The sequence below is a fragment of the Vulpes lagopus genome, chromosome 6, assembly GCF_018345385.1.
Source record: "Vulpes lagopus strain Blue_001 chromosome 6, ASM1834538v1, whole genome shotgun sequence".
NCBI classification, from domain to species: Eukaryota; Metazoa; Chordata; class Mammalia; order Carnivora; family Canidae; genus Vulpes; species Vulpes lagopus.
Window position 1 is genome coordinate 30,463,624 of NC_054829.1, and position 21,689 is coordinate 30,485,312.

The window sequence follows — 21,689 nt, forward strand, 5'->3', positions numbered from 1 at the left end:
CAGACCGAACAGTTTTAGCCCTTTGACTGGATGGCTGCAGGAAGGGAGACCTGAACGGGGGGGGGCGGGGGGGACGGGTGCACTCACCAACCCTCCCGGCGGCCTTACCCCGGGGCCCGTCCTAAGTCCCGGCTCCCTTCCCTTGGACGGGGCTCGGGCGGCCCCGGGATGAGACGAACTGGGGGAGGGCGACCAGAGCCTGTCCCTCCACCCCCCGCCACCCCGGGCTGCATCCTCCCCACCGGTAAATAAATAAATAAATAAATAAATAAATAAATAAAATAATTAATTTAAAAAAAAGACATAGAGCAGGAGCGGGGAGCGGCCTCGTCCCGGCGGCGGGCCCGCGGGAGGCGCGGAGGGCGCCGGCGGCCGCGGGAGGAGGGCGAGCCCGCAGCCCGCCGCCGCTCCGGTGGTTACGCGCCCTCAACTTCCCCGAGCGCGGGGCGGGGAAGCCGCGCCGCCGCCCGCGGTCTCCAGGCCAGCCGCCCGCGGTCTTCCGGCCGGCAGCAGCCCGCGGCGGGGGAGGGGCAGCCGCCGCCCGCGTTCGCCCGGCACCGGCGGCCGGCGGAAGGGCCGCGCGTCGCGGAAGCGCGGCCGCAGCTGAGGATCAGCTGCTGGAGGAGGCGGAGAAGGAGAGGGAGGAGCCTGGCGGGGGGAAGGGAGGGAGCGGACCCTCAGGAAGCCGCGAACGCCACCGAGCGTCTGCACACCTCGCTCCGTCTGCCATGGCTGGTTAAAGAACCATCCGGATCGCAGCGCGGGGGGAGGGCCGGGGGGGGAGCGGCGGCCGCGCGTGAGGCCGAGGGAGGGGCGGCGGCGCGAGCGGCGGCGGCGGCGGTTCCAGCATGAAGAGGAGAGCTGGCCTGGGGGGCAGCATGAGGTCAGTGGTGGGCTTCTTGTCCCAGCGGGGCTTGCATGGGGACCCCCTGCTCACTCAGGACTTTCAGAGGAGACGCCTGCGGGGCTGCAGAAACCTCTACAAGAAGGACCTCCTCGGCCACTTCGGCTGTGTCAATGCCATTGAATTCTCCAACAATGGAGGCCAGTGGCTGGTCTCAGGTAAATCAACCCCCTTCCCCCGCGCCGCGCCGCGCCGCGCCTCCGGGTCCCCTTCCAGCCTCCCCTCTCGCTCTCCCCCTCGCCACCCTCCTGCTGCCCTCCGTCCCCACCCCGTCCCTCCTCAGTCCCCCCCTTCCGCGGTGGGAAGGTTCGGTGTCAAATTCAAGCCCTTGCAGGGGGAGGGAGGGGTTGGGGGAGAGGATGTCTTCTGTTAAGAAAAAAAAAAACCTAAAATGGTTGACAGGTCCTCAGTTCGCTTTATCCCAAGTGCAGAGTGATCCCTCCGGGATGACGGCCCTGGAAGTGTGGGTCGGGGAGGGGGGTGGGGGCGAGATTACCGCCCGACAAAGTTTGATGGGAAACTCTTCCTCCGTGTACTTTAAAAGGTGCGGGGGGCATTTTGGGGCTTGGAGCGGGGAGGAGGAGGAGGAGGAGGCCGCGGCCGAGGCGCGCCCGAGTCCCTGGCGCCGGCGTCCGGGAGGAGGGGGCCTTGGGGCCGGGGCCGGGCGGTGACAGGGCGGGTCGCCGCGGGGTCGGCGGCCTGGCTGAGGTGGGCGAGGAGCGGAGCCGCTGCGGGCCGCCCCCTCGGCGCCCTGAGGGGCCCTGCTCCATCTCCCTTCGCTGTGGTGGCCTCTTCCGCGTCGTGTTTTCCTCACGCTGTGGGCAGCGCCGAGGGCTCAGGAGGCAAAGGGGCACCGGCCTGAACTTGAATGCGCAACTTGGGAGGCGGGGGGTGGGCGACCCTCGGGGGACTTGTTGGCTGCGCCCCCTTGGCCGGCCGCTGCCGTGGCAGGTGGGCTCCGCGCCTCCTTCCTCCCGCCCAGCTGGGCTCGGCTGCCCCCGGGCTCCCCCTCTGGTGTGGGGAAAGTGGCGAAATCGAGGCCGGGGCTCCGGCCGGGCGGTGTAGGCCTCGCTCTCCCGGGGCTCCTAGCGACAGGCCGCTGAATCGATAGCCTATTGCTCCCGGGGAGGCCCGGGCCGGGCGGGCGGGCGGCGGCGACAGCTGCCCCGGGGGAGGTGCGCCTGCCGCGGGTGGGGGCGCTCGCTGCCGCCGCCCTCTTCCTCCCCCCCCGGGGGTCTCGGGGCCCCCGGCAGGGATGCGGTCCGCTGGGGGCGGCTCGGCGAAGGCGGGCGGAGGGGAGGAGGGCGCCGCCGGCCGATCTGGCGTTCCCGCTCGCCTCCCACCCTGCGCGGGTCCCTTTTCCTGCATTGAGAGGGAGGGAAGCGGGAGCCCCGCGCTGAACGTGGCGCTCCGCTTCACCCCGGCCAGCCCCCGAATGGTTTCCTAATTTACGTCAGTGGGCGGCTGGCCAGAAACTTCTGGGATCACGGCACAGCCTCGGTGTTCCTCGCGAGTTAGCAGTCGAAGTGGCACGGGCGAGCAGTCCGGTTGAGGGGTAGCGGAGAGGAGACGCGTGTGATCGTTTCACGAATCAGCCTCCTGGGGTTTCTCCAGACCCGGCTTGCCCTTTTCTACCCTAGATCATTTTCTCTTTGACTTAGGTAGATTTTGGCCGGAGATCATCCCCCCTGAAGAAACCTGATATTCTACTTCAAGGCATACCACCCCCAAACAAAAGCCTCTTTCCCCGACACTGCCGAAAATTCCAAAGGGAAAAATGGGGGAAGATCTCTTTAAAGAGCTCACGGTCCCCCCCCCTTTCTGTATTCTTTATATTCTAGTCTCCTTTCCGACGGATCTGTTTCCAACAGAGATGTCCCCAGACACAAGTAAACTCTCCCTCCTGGGTGAGGGGATTGGGGGGGTTACTCATTTAATAGGCTGAACTAATCATGGGAATTAAATCGTTAAGTACAGTGGTGCGTTGCCCAGCTTAACAGTTTTTTTTAAAAAAAAATAACAAGATTTATTTAAGATAATCATTCACCTGCCGTACAATTCACCCATTTTAAGTTAACACTTTCTAAAAGACACCATAATGTGTCCTCCCTTCTCAATAAGTTATCCTTGTGCAGGATCTTCCCCTGTCTCTCAAATGAACCCCATTTTGTCTAGTCTTGGCCAGTTAATTTCCTTTATCTTAATTGTAGTCTGTAGAAAAGGAGAGTCCTTTCCACAGGGCAGGCTCCGGCAAACCCCATTTTAGGCATCTATTCCCTTATTTTTCTAAGCCTGAGTTGCCCATCTCCATCATTACTTTCTGGGTTTCAGTCTTCTTTGCTCCTTACTCCCCCTTCTTCCCCTCCCACTTCCTCTACCTCGGTCCTTCCTGTTTCCTATCTACTCCTCCTAGTCCATGTAGCAGGCTCCTGCTACCAACCCCCCCCCCCCCCAAGTTTAGCTCAGATACACTTAGCTTTTCTTATTTATTTCCTGATCATAGACTTTTGGTTAAAAGCCTTTTTAGCTATTCACCTTCCATTATCAGTACAACTTATGCTAACAGAAAGTTCCTCCTGTTTGCTTCAGATAAGGATGCCCCCTCTGGGAGTCAAATACACCTTAACTTGTTAAAGTTAATTAAATATTGTTCTGAGAAGTCCTTCAATAATCTTACCCAATTTAAAACTATTTAAAGTGTCAGGTTTACATTTTTTCTTATCTATCATTTTCTTTAGCAGTTAACACCTGAGGGGAGAGGCTCTTAATGTTTTGAGCCTAATGCTATCCATCCCTAATATTTCACAATAATGTGGTGGGAGGCCAGACTCTGGGATGGTAACAAGATTACTTTTATCATTTTGTTGTTGTTCTTATATCTTGTCTAGATTGGTTAAAGACTTTAGAAGTGGTGTTTGGGAGATCCCTGGGTGGCTCAGCGGTTTGGCATCTGCCTTTCTGCCTAGAGTGTGATCCTGGAGTCCTGGGATTGAGTCCCACATTAGGCTCCCTGCATGGAGCCTGCTTCTTCCTCTGCCTGTGTCTCTGCCCCTCTCCTTCTCTCTCTGTGTCTCTCATGAATAAATGAATAAATTCTTTAAAAAAAAAAAAAGGAAAAAAAAAGTGGTGATTAAAATGATAGTGTATTCATGGTTTGTTCACTGTTTTCATTTCCTAATTGTTTGGGCAGGCTCACATTTCTTGTAACTGACACATAACTATTTGATAAAATTAAATTAGACCTAGGGCAGAGATATTTGGGTGGTTCCTGTGGCCTTATAAAATGCGATTTGCTAAGAATACATCATTGCTGTTTTGTTCTAACAGCTAGCCCCTTTCCCAGGGCTCAATGAGGCCAGCAGATATTAAGAGTAAACCAGAGAAAATCAGGAAGGAGAAAAGGTGTTCTAATGGGCAGTGAGACTGAGATAGCAACAAGTGGGAGGATGGTTTTCTCATATTTAGAACATAAAAATATTTTAACTTAAAAAGCATTTTTCTTTATTGTTGATCAGAAAAGGGCATTACTGTGATATCCTATAAGGCTGTGTGGTATGGAATACAAATGGTTGAAATCACTGCTGTGTTTAATGTGTGACCTTTTAGTCAAGTTGCTAAGCCTCTGAGTCTGTTTCCAGATGTACCAGCACTTACCTGAAGGGCTCTTATGAGAACTACATTAGGTAGTTTAGGTTGTATGCTGAACTGAGTGCCAAATCTCCCAGAGAAAGTGCTGAGCTTGTTTTCTTTCCCTTTTGTGCTTTTAACTTGTGATATTATTAGCTGACACTTGTTCTTACAGTTTTGGTAACAGACCTATGCAAATAGGGCAGACAGGATAGTTTTGTGACTTTTTCATGTGGAATGAGAAGGCACAATATATGTTAAAGTGCTACTCATAAGAGATCCTACCAACATCAAGGAATTTATGCTAGAACATGTTATTTGAGGGATATTCTAGTTGCATCTAATGCATCTAATAATATTATTTTCCCTGAATTGATATTTAAGACTAATTGATATTAGAACTTGTAGAGCTAGCAGATTAATAGCCCATTAGTATGAAGTTTTGAGTTTCAGTGAGAGATTATGATCTCTTTCTTGATGCTTATGACTAAATGTAGGAAAAGCACCTTTAGAAGCTTTTCAAGTAGCATCAGTAACTACTGTTTTGGAGTGTTAGCTAATAGGAGTTGTGAATGGGGAGAAGCATTTAACTATACTTACTTGGTCATACTATTTATAACTGAGATAACCATGTAGTCTGATTTCTATTTCATATGGGTCTCTGACTTTATTATCATAAGTTAGATAGAAATTAATAGCATGAATTCTTGAGTCAGGCTGCCTGGGGATGAGTATCAACTCAACTACTTGCTAACTGGGTTACCTCTGCTAAGTCACTCACTCTCAGCTATATAAGGGCAGTAATACCCCACAGGGTTGTGATGAGGACTGCATGAAATAACACTTGTAAAGTTCATAGCATCAGGGCCTACCTTGTGATTTTGCTCTGTTTGCCATGCCACTGCTGCAACCCTTAGTATTGTTATTTAGCTTGAACTTCACCAAAGGTTTTAGGAGATTGACATGTTCAGTATCTAACACTTATTTGCACATAGCACAGTGCAATGTGAAAAATTGAGAAAGATCTTAATGAGATGACTGTTAAAGTTGGCTTTGTAAATAAGCTTAACCCCAGTATTGTCATCAAAGTATATTTTTAAGCATCAAATTCTGGCTGTGATAGTAACCATATGCTCAATTTGAACCTATTAATTAGTGATCATTTCCTGTTTCCCATTCACCAGTTCTATCAATTTTATGGAATCAATTGATTTGTAAATAAATTAATCTATCTACAGTAGAGTGTTTGGCTTTAGCCAGTGGAATAAAGTCTAACTTACTAGAACTTCCCATGTGTTTATGTAGAATGGATTTGTTGGTCCAGTGGTTAGTTTATCAGGAAAAATATGGCCAGTGGTAGGGCAGATTTCTGACTTGAAAAAGCTTTCATAGTACATACATTTCAATAAGATGATTAGGGAGTCAATTGTTGGATTTTCTTCTGGGCTTTTCTATTTACTGATAATCCATTGCTGTGAAGGTATTGAATTTTTAATTGGTTCAACAAATAGTTTCTGAGTGCATAGTTTATAAAGCAGAAGCGATTAGAACAGAAATGATGAATCTGGTATAAACCATGCTCTCAAGCTTGTATTTTAGGAACATTTACTTATCATTTGTAACAGTGCATGGTCCTTTTAAAAATTTTCCCCCTCTGCTTAATGATACTTTAATAGATACTTGATTTTTCTCTGGCTTGCAGATACTTGATTTTTTTCTGGTTTGCAGTTCTACTTTAGCAAATAATCTTCTTGCTTATGAGTTTTAGTGGGAAAGAAAGAAGGCTCATAGGGATGCCCTTGGAGGACATTGCTGTGATAAATTACAGAGATCGTGTCATAAAAGGATAAGGTAACATGGATATTTATAGATGCATATTATTTTTCCCACTTGTTCTTCAGTCAGCTAATTGATACCTATCAAAGATCGGCAAATTTAGAATTATGTCCAGGCTTGTTGCTTTTACTTTAAAATAAACTAGTGAGGTTGAACTGATGACCACCAGTCTTATTAAACATTATTAGCACAGCAAAAAGTTGTATTGGTGTTCTGTATTGTTCAAAGGATCATCACTGACTTAACTTATGCCAATGTATTTTTAATTACAGAGAGTTCCTAAGAGGAGCAGTAGCCCTCATTCATGTATCCTGGGGACCACAAGTGTGTACTCATTCACTGATTATTGATAGATTTGGTTGTAAAATACAGTTAGAATCATTTAGATCAGGGAAACTTCATTGACCAGTAAGACTTGAAACACAGATGGATGCTGCCTTCTGAATTATGAGTTAAGAAGTAGATGCATTTATCTTCTCATGCACTGAGCCAGGCGAAGAGCACTTCCATTGTTAATAAACAGCACTTAATTTTAATTTTTTTCTTTTTTATGGTTTCAAGAAAGAAGCAATTGCTTTTTATTGTTTTAGTCTGAATTTAGATACTCAAGGGTAGAATTAAAGCCTTTTAAATTTAAAGGAACTAGGTCCTAATTCAAATGAAGATTACGTAGGTTAAGAAAGAATTTATTCTGTTTTCAATTTTTGGTCCCCTACATTATAAGTATTGTCTCTTAAAATTAAAGAACTGAATATTGGGGCACCTGGGTGGTTCAATGGTTGAGCATCTGCTTTTTTGGCTCAGGTTGTGATCCTGGGGTCCTGGGATCGAGTTCCTCATTGGGCTCCCCATAGGGAGCCTGCTTCTCCCTCTACCTATGTCTCTGTCTTTCTCTGTCTCTCATGAGTAAATAAAGAAAATCTAAAAAAAAAAAAAAAAAAAAAGAACTGAATATTTATCAGTTAGGATTAACCTTAGATGACTTTGTGAATGTGAAATTGAATTTCTTTTTTACTTGATTCTCTGTTTTCTTTAAAATTTTGATTTTATTTATTTATTTTTAAAGATTTTATTTATTTATTCATGGGAGAGGCAGAGACATAGGCAGAGGGAGAAGCAGGCTCCCTGCAGGGAGCCCTATGTGGGATCCCGGGATCACAACCTGAGCCAGGATCATGACCTGAGCCGAAGGCAGATGCTCAACCTCTGAGCCACACAGGTGGCATAAAATTTTGATTTTAAGTTATAAGTGTTAGGTTACTATTTGCCTGTGGATATGTAAATAACTATTTAAATTTTAATAGTACATTTATTTTTATATATGGAAAAGTTAACTAGCACGTGTAAAGTATTTTTAATGAATTTATTGCTTAAGGTGAGATTAAAATTTTTAAAAGTCCATTTAAAGAAAAATAATGGTGAATGTGTTACATGGATATGATAAAAATGAAAAGTTGATCAAGATTGACTAAAGCTTGGGAAATATTGCACTAGGTAGTCTTTTTTGTATCTTTCTTTCTTCCTCATTGATTTAGAGAGAAGGAAAGATCTTCATTTTATGGAAAAGGGAGTGGAGCAAGCCAAAAGATGACTTGCCCAGAGCTGCCTTGTTAGTCTTTGGCAGTCAGCTGGCCAAGTAGGGTCAGTTGCTCCCAGGCACATGCTGTTTCTAAGTTGCCTTTTTATATTTTTTCTTTCTTTCTTTTTTTTTTTTTTTTTAATGAGAGAGAGAGAGAGAGGCAGAGACACAGGCAGAGGGAGAAGCAGGCTCCATGCACCGGGAGCCCGACGTGGGATTCGATCCCGGGTCTCCAGGATCGCGCTCCGGGCCAAAGGCAGGCGCTGAACCGCTGTGCCACCCAGGGATCCCTCCCTCCCTCCCTCCCTCCCTCTCTTTCTTTCTTTCTTTCTTTCTTTCTTTCTTTCTTTCTTTCTTTCTTTCTTTCTTTCTTTCTTCCTTCTTTCTTTCTTTCTTTCTTTCTTTCTTTCTTTCTTTCTTTCTTTCTTTCTTTTCTCTTCTTTCTGTCTTCTTTCTTTCTTTCTTTCTTTCTTTCTTTTCTTTCAAGATTTTTTAATTTATTTATGATAGACAGAGAGAGAGAGAGAGAGAGAGAGAGAGAGAGAGAGAGAGGGGCAGAGTCACAGGCAGAGGGAAGAGGCAGGCTCCATGCCCTGAGCCCGACGCGTGACTCCATCCGGGGATTCCAGGATCGCGCCCTGGGCCAAAGGCAGGCGCTAAACAGCTGAGCCACCCAGGGATCCCCTCTTTCTTTTTTTTTTTCTTATAGGCTAATTCACTTTTTCTGGATCTCTTCTAAAAATTGAAAGCTGAAAAATTAGCAGTTTCTGAGCACATATGCAACTCTGGTTGCTCCTCTTAGATGATAAGTTTTGCTGTAAATGAAGTTAACTTGTTCCACACAGGTATCTTATGTTTATTTATTCACTAAAAATATTTAATGGTAACATACTATGTGTGCCTCTTGAATCTTAATAATTACAGGATTTTTTTTTTAACATGCATTTAGCTTATAATGTGTGCCAGGCTCTCTGCTAATAAGCACTTCATATGTCTTATTTGCCACTTGGAAAATAGCCAGTGTTACCTATAGTCTAGAAAGACCGGTGTTTGAAGGTTTTGTATTAATCGTCATAACTAAGTGCTAAAGAATCAAGAAAGGACATTGATCAATGACTGCTGAGGGTTCTGTAATGCAGAGAACTGGTAGGGCATTAGTGGAAGAGTAGATTTTGGAATTCATTGTTTCTGGTTAAAATGAAGTGAAATATAATTTGAGGGATGAAAAAAGATTTTTATTACATTGGTCTTTTATCTTGGACTTTGTTAGCTGCTTCCCAAATTTTAGTTCTGTTCAGCTTTAATACTTATTAGCTACTACTGCCTATATAAACTTCCTTTTTTTTTTTTTTTTTAAGATTTTATTTATTTATTTATGAGAGACAGAGAGAGAGAGAGAGGCAGAAACACAGGCAGAGGGAGAAGCAGGCTCCATGCCCGATGAGGGACTTGATCCCTGGACTCCAGGATCACACCCTGGGCTGAAGGCAGGCACTAAACCGCTGAGCCACCCAGGGATCCCCCAACATAAGCTTCCTAAAACTTATTAACTCTCATGGTCTCACATCTGCTGATCCCTCAAAAATCCACAGTGCTCCCCAGTGCCCACCATATTAAGAATGCCTCACCCGACATTCAACTGAGACATTGCTGTTCACAAAGATAAATGTTTAACAATAAAAATAGCTAATTTTTTAGCATGTCATTCATTTATCAAGTATTATTTGGGGTATTTCATATGTTAGGCCCATTTATATATGTGACCACATTTAATACTTAAAAGAACCTTTTCTAAGGTAGGGTTAGTGTTATTATCCTTATTTTACATAAAACTTAGAGAAGTTAAGTGACGGTGAAGGCTTTTGTAGTTTGCGGTGGAGCTGGATTTGCAGCCTCAGTCTGCTGGAACAGCAGAGAGATACGCTGCTAACTGCTCTGAAATTTTTAGACTGTTCTGTAGGATCTTCCCCTACATTTTCTTCTCTTGGTGCTATCACTCTTGATACTTTACTAACTGCTTTTTTCCCCCTTTGTAAATGAAGGGAGGAGGTTATAGCTGTGGGGATGGATCAGTAGGCTTTGAGCCAATAAACACAGTTCTGGTCACAGCTACCATACTCACTTCTCCAGCAGATTTTTTTTGGTGCTAGAAATCACTTCACCTGGATTTTGGTCTTGGCAGTCATTTAAAGTCTCCTTCTTCCTTAAATTTTGCGTGTTCCACACTTGCTTACATAAACCATATAACTTCACACTGGGTTAAACTCACCTGCTTTAGTAAGATATAATTAGGAGTGGGTATAGGGTGTATTCTGGTTGCCAATTTGGTTCCTCTTCTCTATTAGCCCAACCAAAAGTGCAAACAACATACATGTATTTATTGAGCCTGTAATTTGAGTTTGATACCTGCTGAAAGTATGCTGATTGAGTACATTTGCTGATTTCAGCCAAAAGAAATAGATGCCTCCTCATAAGGACATAGATGGATAATGATAGTGTTTTTTGGAAGAAGGTTTAAACAATATAACATGGGATTATTTGCCCAGAGAGCACTGGTAAGTCATTTGGAAGTACTTTTCCACAGATAAAATATCATAAAGGAAGGTATGACTCCTAGACAGGTGATAAGCCTGTTTAATCCTTAATGAGCTTGAACTATAGCATTCTTGCAAATAAAATTTACTTCTTTCACCAGCAACTTTATTCTGCTTCTGTGTGAAAAAGAAGGTATTCCATTTCCAAGATTATTCACAGATTGGGTTAACAAGGAGGGTTAGATTCCACTTGCTCTTCACATCAGTTATCCTAAGACAGGGAATCAGGGAAAGACTTGACAACAGCAGTTTGTCACTTTTGTTATCTGCTCTTCCATGCCTTCACGGTCACACTTTTCCTTGCTACCTTACTCAGTCATTGCACTTTGCAGTGTTAATACCCAAGATTCTATCACATACCTCTCAGGATGCAGAGTTGATATGCATTGGAGATCAAGTCCATGTGCTCTGAGTATTATTTTCTTATTAGGGCCAATTTGAAAATGGAAGTTATATTCTGCAAGGCTGGGGCAAGTAGGAATCAATGAGAAAATGGGATCTGAGGAAATTGACAGGCTTATAACAGATTTTGGTAGAGATGTTGGTAGAAAGACTGATTCCCATCTTCCGTTTTTGCCTCTGCTGGGCTTATACCCCTTGATAAAGCAAGGTAAAATTATCTTACATGGTTGACAAGGTAACTCTGTAGGTTCCCTGCCTACCTTGCTGCCTGCTGGGGTCCTTTATAACAAGGTGACCATATATCCTGTTTTTTTGGGGGCCATCCCAATTCCCCCATTGTCCTAGTACAATTATTAGCACTCCTTTCATTCTTTTTTTTTTTTTACTCCTTTCATTCTTTTTTTTTTTATTTTTTTATTTTTTATTTATTTATTTATTTTTAATTTATTTTTTAATTTTTTATTTATTTATGATAGTCACAGAGAGAGAGAGAGGCAGAGACACAGGCAGAGGGAGAAGCAGGCTCCATGCACCGGGAGCCCGATGTGGGATTCGATCCCGGGTCTCCAGGATCGCGCCCTGGGCCAAAGGCAGGCGCCAAACCGCTGCGCCACCCAGGGATCCCGACTCCTTTCATTCTTAAAAGTCCTAGTTTGATAAGTTATTTGGCCCCCTACTCTGAGAAAGCCATTAAGCCTCCGTTCTCCTGTCAGGTCTTTCAGCTGCCACTTTTAAGGTACTGGATTGAGCCTGAGAGGCAGAATGATTGGTTAGTCATTTGTCCCCCTCACTCTTCTTATTAGAAAAGAGGAGAGGAAGCTATAATCATTAAGAAAATGCTATGTCCAGAGCCCAGTAAGTTACCTCTTTCTTTGTATATACCTCCTCTTATAGTTACCCATCTACTGTTCACTTGTATATTCTTCCTCCCTCCCTTTTAAAAAGTCTTCCTGTGGGTTATTATTTGCAGTTGATTTTAAGGAAATCTGTTTTGACAAATGATTCCCTACTGAGTTGGGATTTTTTTCCTGAGGCATGTTTTTTTTTTTTTTCCCCAAAAGTGGGTGTGATATTGATATTAAAACCATATTACAGGCTTAGTTTTATGGAGTATCTATCTGTCCAGTACCAGAATATATTTGAAGGAAAAGTTGGCCCTTCAAATATATAGATTGGCCCTGGGAAGGGTTTTCAGGAGTTGCAGTTTTTCAGGTATATGGCCAGTTGGCTCTAGAACGTCTTTGATGTTGTGAAATGACATCAGTAAAGAAATTTAAGAGATCTGGGTTAGAGTCCTGATTTCACCATTGTCACTGTGATCTTATACTGCTAACATTCTGTCTCTGTGGAATCATAGAATTTTATTGCTGGAAAAGACTAATGGTCATCTAATTGAAGCCTTTAATTTTACATATAAGAACACAGACAAGCAAAGAAGTAGTGATTTGCCCAGTAGTTTACGATTAGTAAGTAGTATAGTCAGGATTAAAATCTGAATCAGGGTCTTCTGATCTGGTCTCTCAGTAGGGGAAGTCACGAGCTTCAGTGTTTCTGAAGGACTTTACTCAGGTAAAGTGTTCAACTCTTTTGTTGGCTTCCTCTGCCACTAATTCTTTATTATTGTTATTATTATTTTAGAAGGAGAGAGTGTGGGCAAGCAGGGGGAAGGACCGAGGGTGAGGGAGAGAGAATCCTCAAGCAGACTCCCTGCTCAGTGTAGAGCCCAACACAGGGCTTGATCCCAGGATCCTGAGATCATGACCTGAGCGGAAATCAAGAGTCGGACACTTAACCTACTAAGTTACCAGATGCCCCTCTGCCACTACATTCTATCTGTAGTTTTATTGTCCCTAGACATGGTTGTTTTGATTAAGTTGACAGTGCCCAATATTTTAGAGATGAGTCAGTAGAGATTTTCCAGGTTAGATGCAGACTGTCTCTCTGGCTGAGTCTCCAGTTTTAATTCTTAGCCTGCCTATACTTCCCTTGCTTTGGAAAGTCTGTTTCTTTCCAAGAACATTATTCAGGAGGAAGAAGTTTCTGCAAATCTAGATGCCTGTCAAAATCTTGTTATACAACTTCTCTCATTCTGAATTTCCATTTAAGTCTTGTATCTAAATTTCAATTTTATCTTTTGTGTTACTACTTAAGGCCAAGTGACTAATTGGAGCCTCTGAGGATTGTTGTTTCTTTTCTTTTTTCTTTTTTTAGGTGTTTTAACTATGCTTGATGGTTTAGTGCAGATATTAGCTGCCATAGATGTCCGAGGCATGTGTTTTTGCCTTCCATATATTGGCAAGAAACAACTGAAATTTACATGTTTGGCAACTTGCTTTAAGCAGCCCTTGAGTCTCAGGGTTGACGTTTCTGTTTATACCTGCTTGTGGGTGGGTATCGTGTGCCTTCCTAAAAGGACTAAAAAGCATCTGGCCTGCATTGGTTCAACCTTTTAGAATTGCTCAAGAAGAGAAAAGAGAGCTTTATTATGTTGTTAATGTTGTTTATGCAAGGAATTTTGCAAAAGTCAGGCAGGCAGTGTTCCATTTTAAAAAAACAAAATATCAGAAAGCACTCAGAATAAATAAATGAAGAGGGTGTCTGTGATAGAATCAGGAGAGCATAGTGTCCAGGTTAGTTCTGTATAGTAGAAGAATTGAGACTGGACATAATCTGTGGACATAATCTGGTATATAAGGTATATATACCTTATATAACGCATTGTACTATCTTAATAGCTTCCTTGTAAATCCTTACTATGTTGAGATCCAAGAATCTTTTTTAGTGTTCTCCTAGCTCTATTTGAGGAGCTTTTGTTCTTTGACATTTCACTAATTCCATACTTTACTATTGAGAATTTCCTGTTGAATCATGCAAGTCAATAGAATAGGGCACTTAGAAGACAGGCTTCTCACTTATTCATAATTTTTTTAATATCATGTATTAATTCAGAAAATAAAAGGATATTTAAAGAAAGGAAATATACCACCTACTCAGGATGACCCATGTTTGACACATGGGACATATTTTAGACTTTTTTGTATGCATATGTACATATTTTAAAAATAAAATTGGGGGGTGGGGGAGCCTGGGTGGCTCATTGGTTAAGTGTCTAACTCTTGATTTCAGCTCAGGTCATAATCTCAGGGTTTTGGGATGGAGTCTTGGGCCTGCTCATCAGGGAGTCTGCTTGAGATCCCCACCCACCTCCAATCTCTCTGTCCCTTGACCCCTCCTCCTGCTTGTGCTCTTGCATTCTCTCTCTCAAATAAATCTTTAAAAAAAATTTTTTTTAATTGGAATTACATCATCTCTGCTGCTTTTTAACTTTTTTCTTACTTAATGTTAACATTATTTTGGTATGTCATTGAATATTCCTCAAAAGCAGAATTTCTCAGCCTCAACAGTATTGATATTTGGGCCTGGGTCATTCTTTGTTATGGGGGCTGTCCTGTGCATTGTAGCATGTTTAGTAGCATCCATGGCCTCTATCCAGTATATGCCTAGCACCTTCCCCATTGTGATGACCAGAAATGTCTCCAGACATTGCTAAATGGTCCAGGCAGGAGATCACCCTGGTTGAGAACCACTGTCTAAATAAAAAATTCTTAGACTCTTTGGTCTCAGGACCTCTTTATATTCTTAAAAGTCATTTAAGACCTCAAAGAACTTGGGGAACCTGGGTGGCTCAGTGGTTGGGCATCTGCCTTTGGCTCAGGTCGTGATCCTGGGGTCTTGGGATAGAGTCCTGCATTGGGCTCCCTGCATGGAGTCTACTTCTCCCTCCAACTATGTCTCTGCCTCTCTTTCTGTGTCTCTCATGACTAAATAAATAAAAATCTTAAAAAAAAAAAAAACCTCAAAGAACTCCAGTTTATGTAGGTCATTTTTATCAGTTTTTATTGTATTAGAATTTAAAACTGATAAATTTAAAAAAAACATTTAAGAATAGAATAATAAGGGACACCTGGGTGACTTGGCAGTTGAGCACCTGCCTTTGGCTCAGGGCGTGATCCTGGAGTCTCAGGATCCAGTCCCACATCAGGCTCCCTGCATGGAGCTTGGTTCTCTCTTTGCCTGTGTCTCTGCCTCTCTCTGTGTGTGTCTCTCATGAATAAATAAATAAAATCTTAAAAAAAAAAAGACATAGCTTTAAAAAATAGAATAATAAGCCTTATATTAACATAATAGTATTTTAATGAGAAATAATTATTTTCCAAAATAAAAAAATAGTGGAGTAACATTATTACCTCTTTCCAACTCTGTAATGTCACAAAAGACATACTGAAGGCATTTACATTTAATCTGTTGTGAAATAATGGTTTAGGTGACATATATGAAGAAAATTCAGCCTTATACAGGTATTTAATTAGAAAAGGGGAGAGTAGGGCAGCCCCGGTGGCTCAGCGGTTTATCCGCGCCTTCAGCCCAGGGTGTGATCCTGGAAGCCTGGGATCGAATCCCATGTCGGGCTCCCTGCATGGAGCCTGCTTCTCCCTCTGCCTCTCTCTCTCTCTCTCTCTTTCTTTCTCTCTCTCTGTCTCTTGTGAATAAATAAATAAGATCTTTAAAAAAAGAAAAGGGGAGGGTATTTTAATGCCTTATCAGATAACTGCATATTCTTTGAGATTGTATTAAAATTCAACAAGTGGAAGTTTCTTAAAGATTAGTTGCAATGTAGAATCTGAAACCATATCAGAGAACTTTTAATAATCTGTTACGTTAAAATCCATTAGTCTGTAGCATGCCTGGATGGGCTGTTGGTTAAGGCTCCTGGTTGAGGCTTGGGTCATGAGATCAAGGCCCAAGTAAGGGGAGTTTGCTTGAGATTCTCCTTCACCCTCTGCTCCTCCCCGCCCCTGTGTACACACAGGCACACTCTTTCTAAAATAAAGAAAATCTTTTTTTTTTTTTTTAAAGCCTTTCCCTTAGGTTGCTGGCTTTTCTTGAAAAATTCAAAGATGATGCAACCTTGAGCCTGCATTCCTCTATGGCAATACCTGGCTAGAGCTGAGTAGTGGCCTGTTCTTTAAAAAAGGTTGTATATTTTCCAGTCTGCCCTTTACTCTGGGAGGTTTCACTCATTTGCTTTGCCTCCTGGCCTCTGTTTTATTTGAGAGGCTGAATTGTATCATGGTAAGGAACACAGTCTGGAGCCAGATTACCTGAATCAGATCCCAGCGCCCACTCTTGATTGCTGTCTACCTTCAGGATATTGAGCTTTTCTGTAGTTTTATCTAGATAATAAGGATAGCAACAATACCTACTTCATACAATTATTAAAAGGATTAGAGGAGTCACTAAATGTAAAACCTTTAGGATAGCCCCTGGCCCAGAGTAAATTTAGCTAAATTAGCTATTGTTGGAGCTCAAACAATAGATCATTGGCTAACATTTTTGTAGCTCATACTGTATGTATCAGGCAATGGGCCAAGCCCTCCACACAGATCTTTCATTAATCCTAACATAACACTATAAAACAGGTAGAGTTATTTTCTCAATTTTGCAAATGAGAAGATACAGTTGGGAGAGGTTAAGTAACCTGCCCGAAGACACCCAGCTAGTAAGTGGTAGCAACATTGAGAGTTGAACCTATGCACTTGTATTCTAAGCCTGTGGTTTTGAATGCTGTGCTACCTCACACTACATCTACCTCTAAAATAGGCCTAATTACAGAAATGGCAGGCTTGGATAAATGGTGATTAGTGCCCTTAATGTTTTTGTAAGTATTTCAGGAGAGTATGCATATAAATGTCTTAAATTTATATATGACATCATTTCCTTCTGGTAGTAAAACACCAAACCAATAAGGATAAACTGTTGGCAACTCTCTTTGGGTGGAGTGAGTGACCAGAACTTTCATTGTTTTTTTTGTTTGTTTTGCTTTGTTTTGTTTTAGTGTAAGACCATGGGAAGGGAGGGGCTGAGGGAGAGAGAGAAAGAGAGAGACTCTCAAGCAGGCTCCACACCCAGCAGAGCCCAACTAAGGCTCAGGCTCACAACCCCTGAGATCAGGACCTGAGCCGAGATCAGGACCTGAACTGAAATCAAGAGCTGAATGCTTAACTGCCTGAGCCCACCCAGGTGCCCCTGACTACTGACTTTCAGAGTAGATAAATATAAAATAAAAAAATAAATGAAAAATAACAGACTGTATGATATGTTTCTAGATATTCAGTAAGGACTTGAGAGTCATTTTAGTCTGTTATTTGAAGGTCAAAAAGGCCAGCAAACATTTCAAACCATTAGAATAGGTATTACTTAAAAACAAAACAAGATAAGACAAAATAGAAAATAACAGATGTTAGTGAGGATGTGGAGAAATTGGACATCTTGTGCAGGGTTAGTGGGAATGTAAAATGGCACAGCCTCTGTGGAAAACAATTTGGCAGTTCCTCAGAAGAATAAGCACAGAATTACCATATGATCCAGGAATCTTATTTCTGGGTATAAACCCCCAAAGAACTGAAAGCAGGGAATTGAGCAGATATTTGTACACTCATATTCTTAATAGCATTACTCACTATAGCCAAAGGGTAGGAGCAAGCTAAGTGCCATCAACAGATGAATGGATAAACAAAAGGTGACATATACATAAAATAGAGTATTATTCAGCCTTAAAAAAGAATTCCTAACACATGCCACAATATGGATGAAACTTGAAGACATTATGATGAAATAAGCTAATCATAAAAGGACAAATTTTGTTTTTTTTAAATCTTTTTAAAGATTTATTTATTTATGATAGACATAGATAGATAGAGAGAGAGAGAGAGAGAGAGAGGCAGAGACACAGGAAGAGGGAGAAGCAGGCTCCATGCTGGGAGCCCGACGTGGGACTCGATCCCGGGACTCCAGGATGGCACCCTGGGCCAAAGGCAGGCGCCAAACCACTGAGCCACCCAGGGATTCCCCAAAAGGACAAATTTTGTATGAGTCCATTTATATAAGATACATAGAGTAGTTGAACTCCTAGAGACAGAAATAGGGTCTCTAGAGTTAGAATTGTGGTGCCAAGGGCAGGGAGGAGGCAGGTATGGAGAATTATTATTTAGTGGGTAACAAATTTCAGTTTGGGAAGATGAAAAAGTTCTGGAAATGGGTGGTGGTAATGGTTGCAGAACAATGTGAAAATAATGAATGTATTTCATTCCATAAAACTTTACACTTAGAAATGGCTTAAGAAAAAAAAAAGCCAGCAAAATGCTAGGTAGGCATCTCTAGGAAAAGAAATGGAAACAAAATGAAAAATGCTTTTCTCGGGATCCCTGGGTGGCACAGCAGTTTAGCGCCTGCCTTTGGCCCAGGGCGCGATCCTGGAGATCTGGGATCGAATCCCACGTCGGGCTCCCGGTGCATGGAGCGTGCTTCTCTCTCTGCCTGTGTCTCTGCCTCTCTCTCTCTCACTGTGTGCCTATCATAAATAAATTAAAAAATTAAAAAAATGCTTTTCTTTCCTGTGCATGTGGTAGGACAGACTCACTTAAAATTCTAAGTAGTGTTCTGGCCTCTGTGCTTTGGTAGGAGGGATACAGCTTGGTTTTAGGCTCTATACCTAACTCCTTGGATTATTAGCAAGTTATTATGTCTTTCTGATCCTCATCTGGAAAAAGTTATATAATCCTTACCTTACAAGCAAAGATGTATGTGAATAAATATCTGTACAAATGCTAATTATTTTCATCTTCGGAAAAATAGCAAAACAGGCTTTATTTCCCATTCATTGAAGTGGCTGGGCTGTGTGGCACACATCTCTGCCTCTGTATCTTTTTTTATTTTTATTTTTTTAAAGATCTTATTTATTTATTCACAAGAGACAGAGAGAGAGAGAGAGAGAGAGAGAGAGAGAGAGAGAGACAAAGGCAGAGGGTGAAGCAGGCTCCATGCAGGGAGCCAGATGTGGGACTCGATCTTGGGTGTCTCCAGGATTAGGCCCTGTGCTGAAGGGGGCACTAAACCGCTGAGCCACTGGGCTGCCCCTCTGCCTCTGTATCTTTTTTTTTTTTTTTTAATTTTTTATTTATTTATGATAGTCACAGAGAGAGAGAGAGAGAGGCAGAGACACAGGCGGAGGGAGAAGCAGGCTACATGCACCGGGAGCCCGATGTGGGATTCGATCCTGGGTCTCCAGGATCGCGCCCTGGGCCAAAGGCAGGCGCCAAACCGCTGCGCCACCCAGGGATCCCTCTGCCTCTGTATCTTGATGCTGCCTGTTAGAACTCATGAGAGGTATGGTCCACACAATAAGTTTGGCTTTACGAAGTAGCAAGTATATATACTGGAAAGGAGTAAATAGGCTGAAAAGAAAGCCAGGCTGAATAATTTTTCTTTAGTCTTTGTAAGTTAAAAAAAAAAAAAACCTGCAGCAATATAAAAGTATTAACTAAAATTGTTATTCCCAAGGGGTGACCTCTATTAGCCAAGTTTGTATCTGCCTTTTCATGTACAAATTTGTGAATTTGCATTTTTTTTTTTTTTAATTAAAATGTATCAGGGTGCCAGCTGGCTTAGTCAGGAGAACATGTGACTCTTGATCTTGGGGTTGTGATTTTGAGACCCACATTGGGTATAGAGATTACTTAAAAATAAAATCTTTTTTTTATTTTTAAAGATTTTATTTGAGAGAGAGAGAGAGTGTGTGTGTGTGTGTGTGTGGTATGTGGCACGCACACAGAGGGTGGGGGCAGAGTAGGGGAAGGGATAGAGAGAGAGGAAGAGGGAGAGGGGAGAAGCAGTCACTCTGCAGAGCAGGGAACCCAGTGTGGGGCTCGATTCTAGGACCCTGGGATCATGACCTGAGCCAAAGGCAGATGTTTAACCAACTGAGCCACCCAGGCGCCCCTTAAAATAAATCTTAAAAAAAAATGTGTCATGCTATTTAAATTCTTATGCTACCTAAAACAAGACTTGGAAAGATTAGGACAAATTTATGAATGATAGTACAAGAAACTAGGGCTTTTTAAGGGATTTGTATAACTAATACATGACACACTGGGTAAGTGTTTTTACGTATATATATTATATCAATACACACAACAATCCTGTGAGATAGTTGGCATTTTCTTCATTTTACAGTCATAAATCTGAAGTTAGAGAAGTAGAATAACTTGTCCAAGGACACATGAATGGTGCATCCAGGCACTTTTATTCTTGTGCTTGTGTTTCCTGTGCCCTTCTATTGTACCACTTTTGCTGAGACCCAAAATCCTGGATCTAAATCATTCTGCCATTTTTAAAAAGAAAATAGAGTTTTGAATAGTTAATGCAGCAACTAAAACCTTTTTTCCCCCCCACTTTTTTGTCTTAGTGATTATTCTATGTCAGTGAGACAGAACTGCCTCATGCCCCTCCCTTTTTTTTGGTATCATAACACATAGTACATACATGAACAATAAACTTTTTTTTGCATTTTTATTGTGGTAAAATATACATAACACAAAATTTACCATTTTTAGTTGTATAGTTCAGTTGCATAAAGTACATTCACATTGTTATGTAACCATCATCACCATCCATTTCCAGGACTTTTTCAGAGAGGTGAGGATTATTCTTCATTCCCCCTGACTTTTTCATCTTGCAAGAACTGTTCTCATGAAACAGCAACTTCCCATTGCCCTCTTCCCCCACAAACCCCTGGCAACCACCATCTACTTTTATGTCACTATGAATTTGACTACTCTAGTTGTCTCATATAAATAGATTCATACAGTATTTGTCCTTTTGTGTTTGGTTTATTTCACTGAACAGTCATTTTAACCAGACTTCCACTGATGGACTTTTAAATGGTTTAGTCTCTTGCTCTTCAAATAATGTGCTACAGGAGTATTTGATCCTGAGTTTCGGAATGCTCTCTCAGTCTCATCCTCTGCTTGGCTGACTTTCTGAGGAAGCCCAAAACAAATTCTTTTTTTTTTTTTTTTTTTATTTTTTTTTTTAATTTTATTTATTTATGATAGTCACACACACACAGAGAGAGAGAGGCAGAGATACAGGCAGAGGGAGAAGCAGGCTCCATGCACCGGGAGCCTGACGTGGGATTCGATCCCGGGTCTCCAGGATCGCGCCCTGGGCCAAAGGCAGGCGCCAAACCGCTGCGCCACCCAGGGATCCCTTTTTTTTTATTATTTTTTTTTTTTAATTTTATTTATTTATGATAGTCACACACACACAGAGAGAGAGAGGCAGAGATACAGGCAGAGGGCCCAAAACAAATTCTTTGTCTTCTGAACCTCAGCTTTTCTGGGGGTATAAAATAAGAGGGATTTTAAATTACTTTTGTTATAGTATGGTATGAGGACTTTTATAGTTTCTGCTTATAGCTCAGTACCCTTTGAGAAAGAGTACTCTTTACTTACTTATTTACTTATTTATAAGTAGGCCCCACACCCGGTGTGGAGCCCAACACAGGGCTTGAACTCATGACCCTGAGATCAAGACCTGACCCAAGATAGAGTCAGATGCTTAAACGACTAAGCTACCTAGGCACCCTGAAAGAGTACTCTTTAAATATCAAGATTTTTTTGTAACTACAAAACTGCTGCCACAGTGTGATTATAGTACATTTTGGGATGAGTCGGTGAGTTTAGTGCAGAATTAAATCAACCCAAAATGATCAGCATCAGAGTAGCTATGTTCCTTTGGGATTCTCAGATGAGTTGGAGCTAAGCAGTTAATCATGAGGAAACCAGACTTAGAAGCCCTGTTCTCTGATTGTCACTTGCCTCATCATGGTGCCACGCACAAAGGCCTT

General features: G+C 42.5%; 1 protein-coding gene across 2 annotated transcripts in view; it reads left to right on the forward strand.

The window, feature by feature from the left end:
* The first annotated feature begins 553 nt into the window (after nucleotides 1–553).
* DCAF5 (DDB1 and CUL4 associated factor 5) overlaps nucleotides 554–21,689 on the forward strand; it is a 100,946-nt gene continuing 79,810 nt past the window's right edge. Inside the window, exon 1 of one of the 2 annotated variants that reach the window (XM_041758120.1) lies at nucleotides 554–1,062. In XM_041758120.1, the coding sequence (XP_041614054.1) occupies nucleotides 849–1,062 (214 nt within the window). In that variant the 5' untranslated portion in view covers nucleotides 554–848. The remainder of the gene's footprint in view (nucleotides 1,063–21,689) is intronic. The other variant, XM_041758121.1, reaches the window with a different exon arrangement.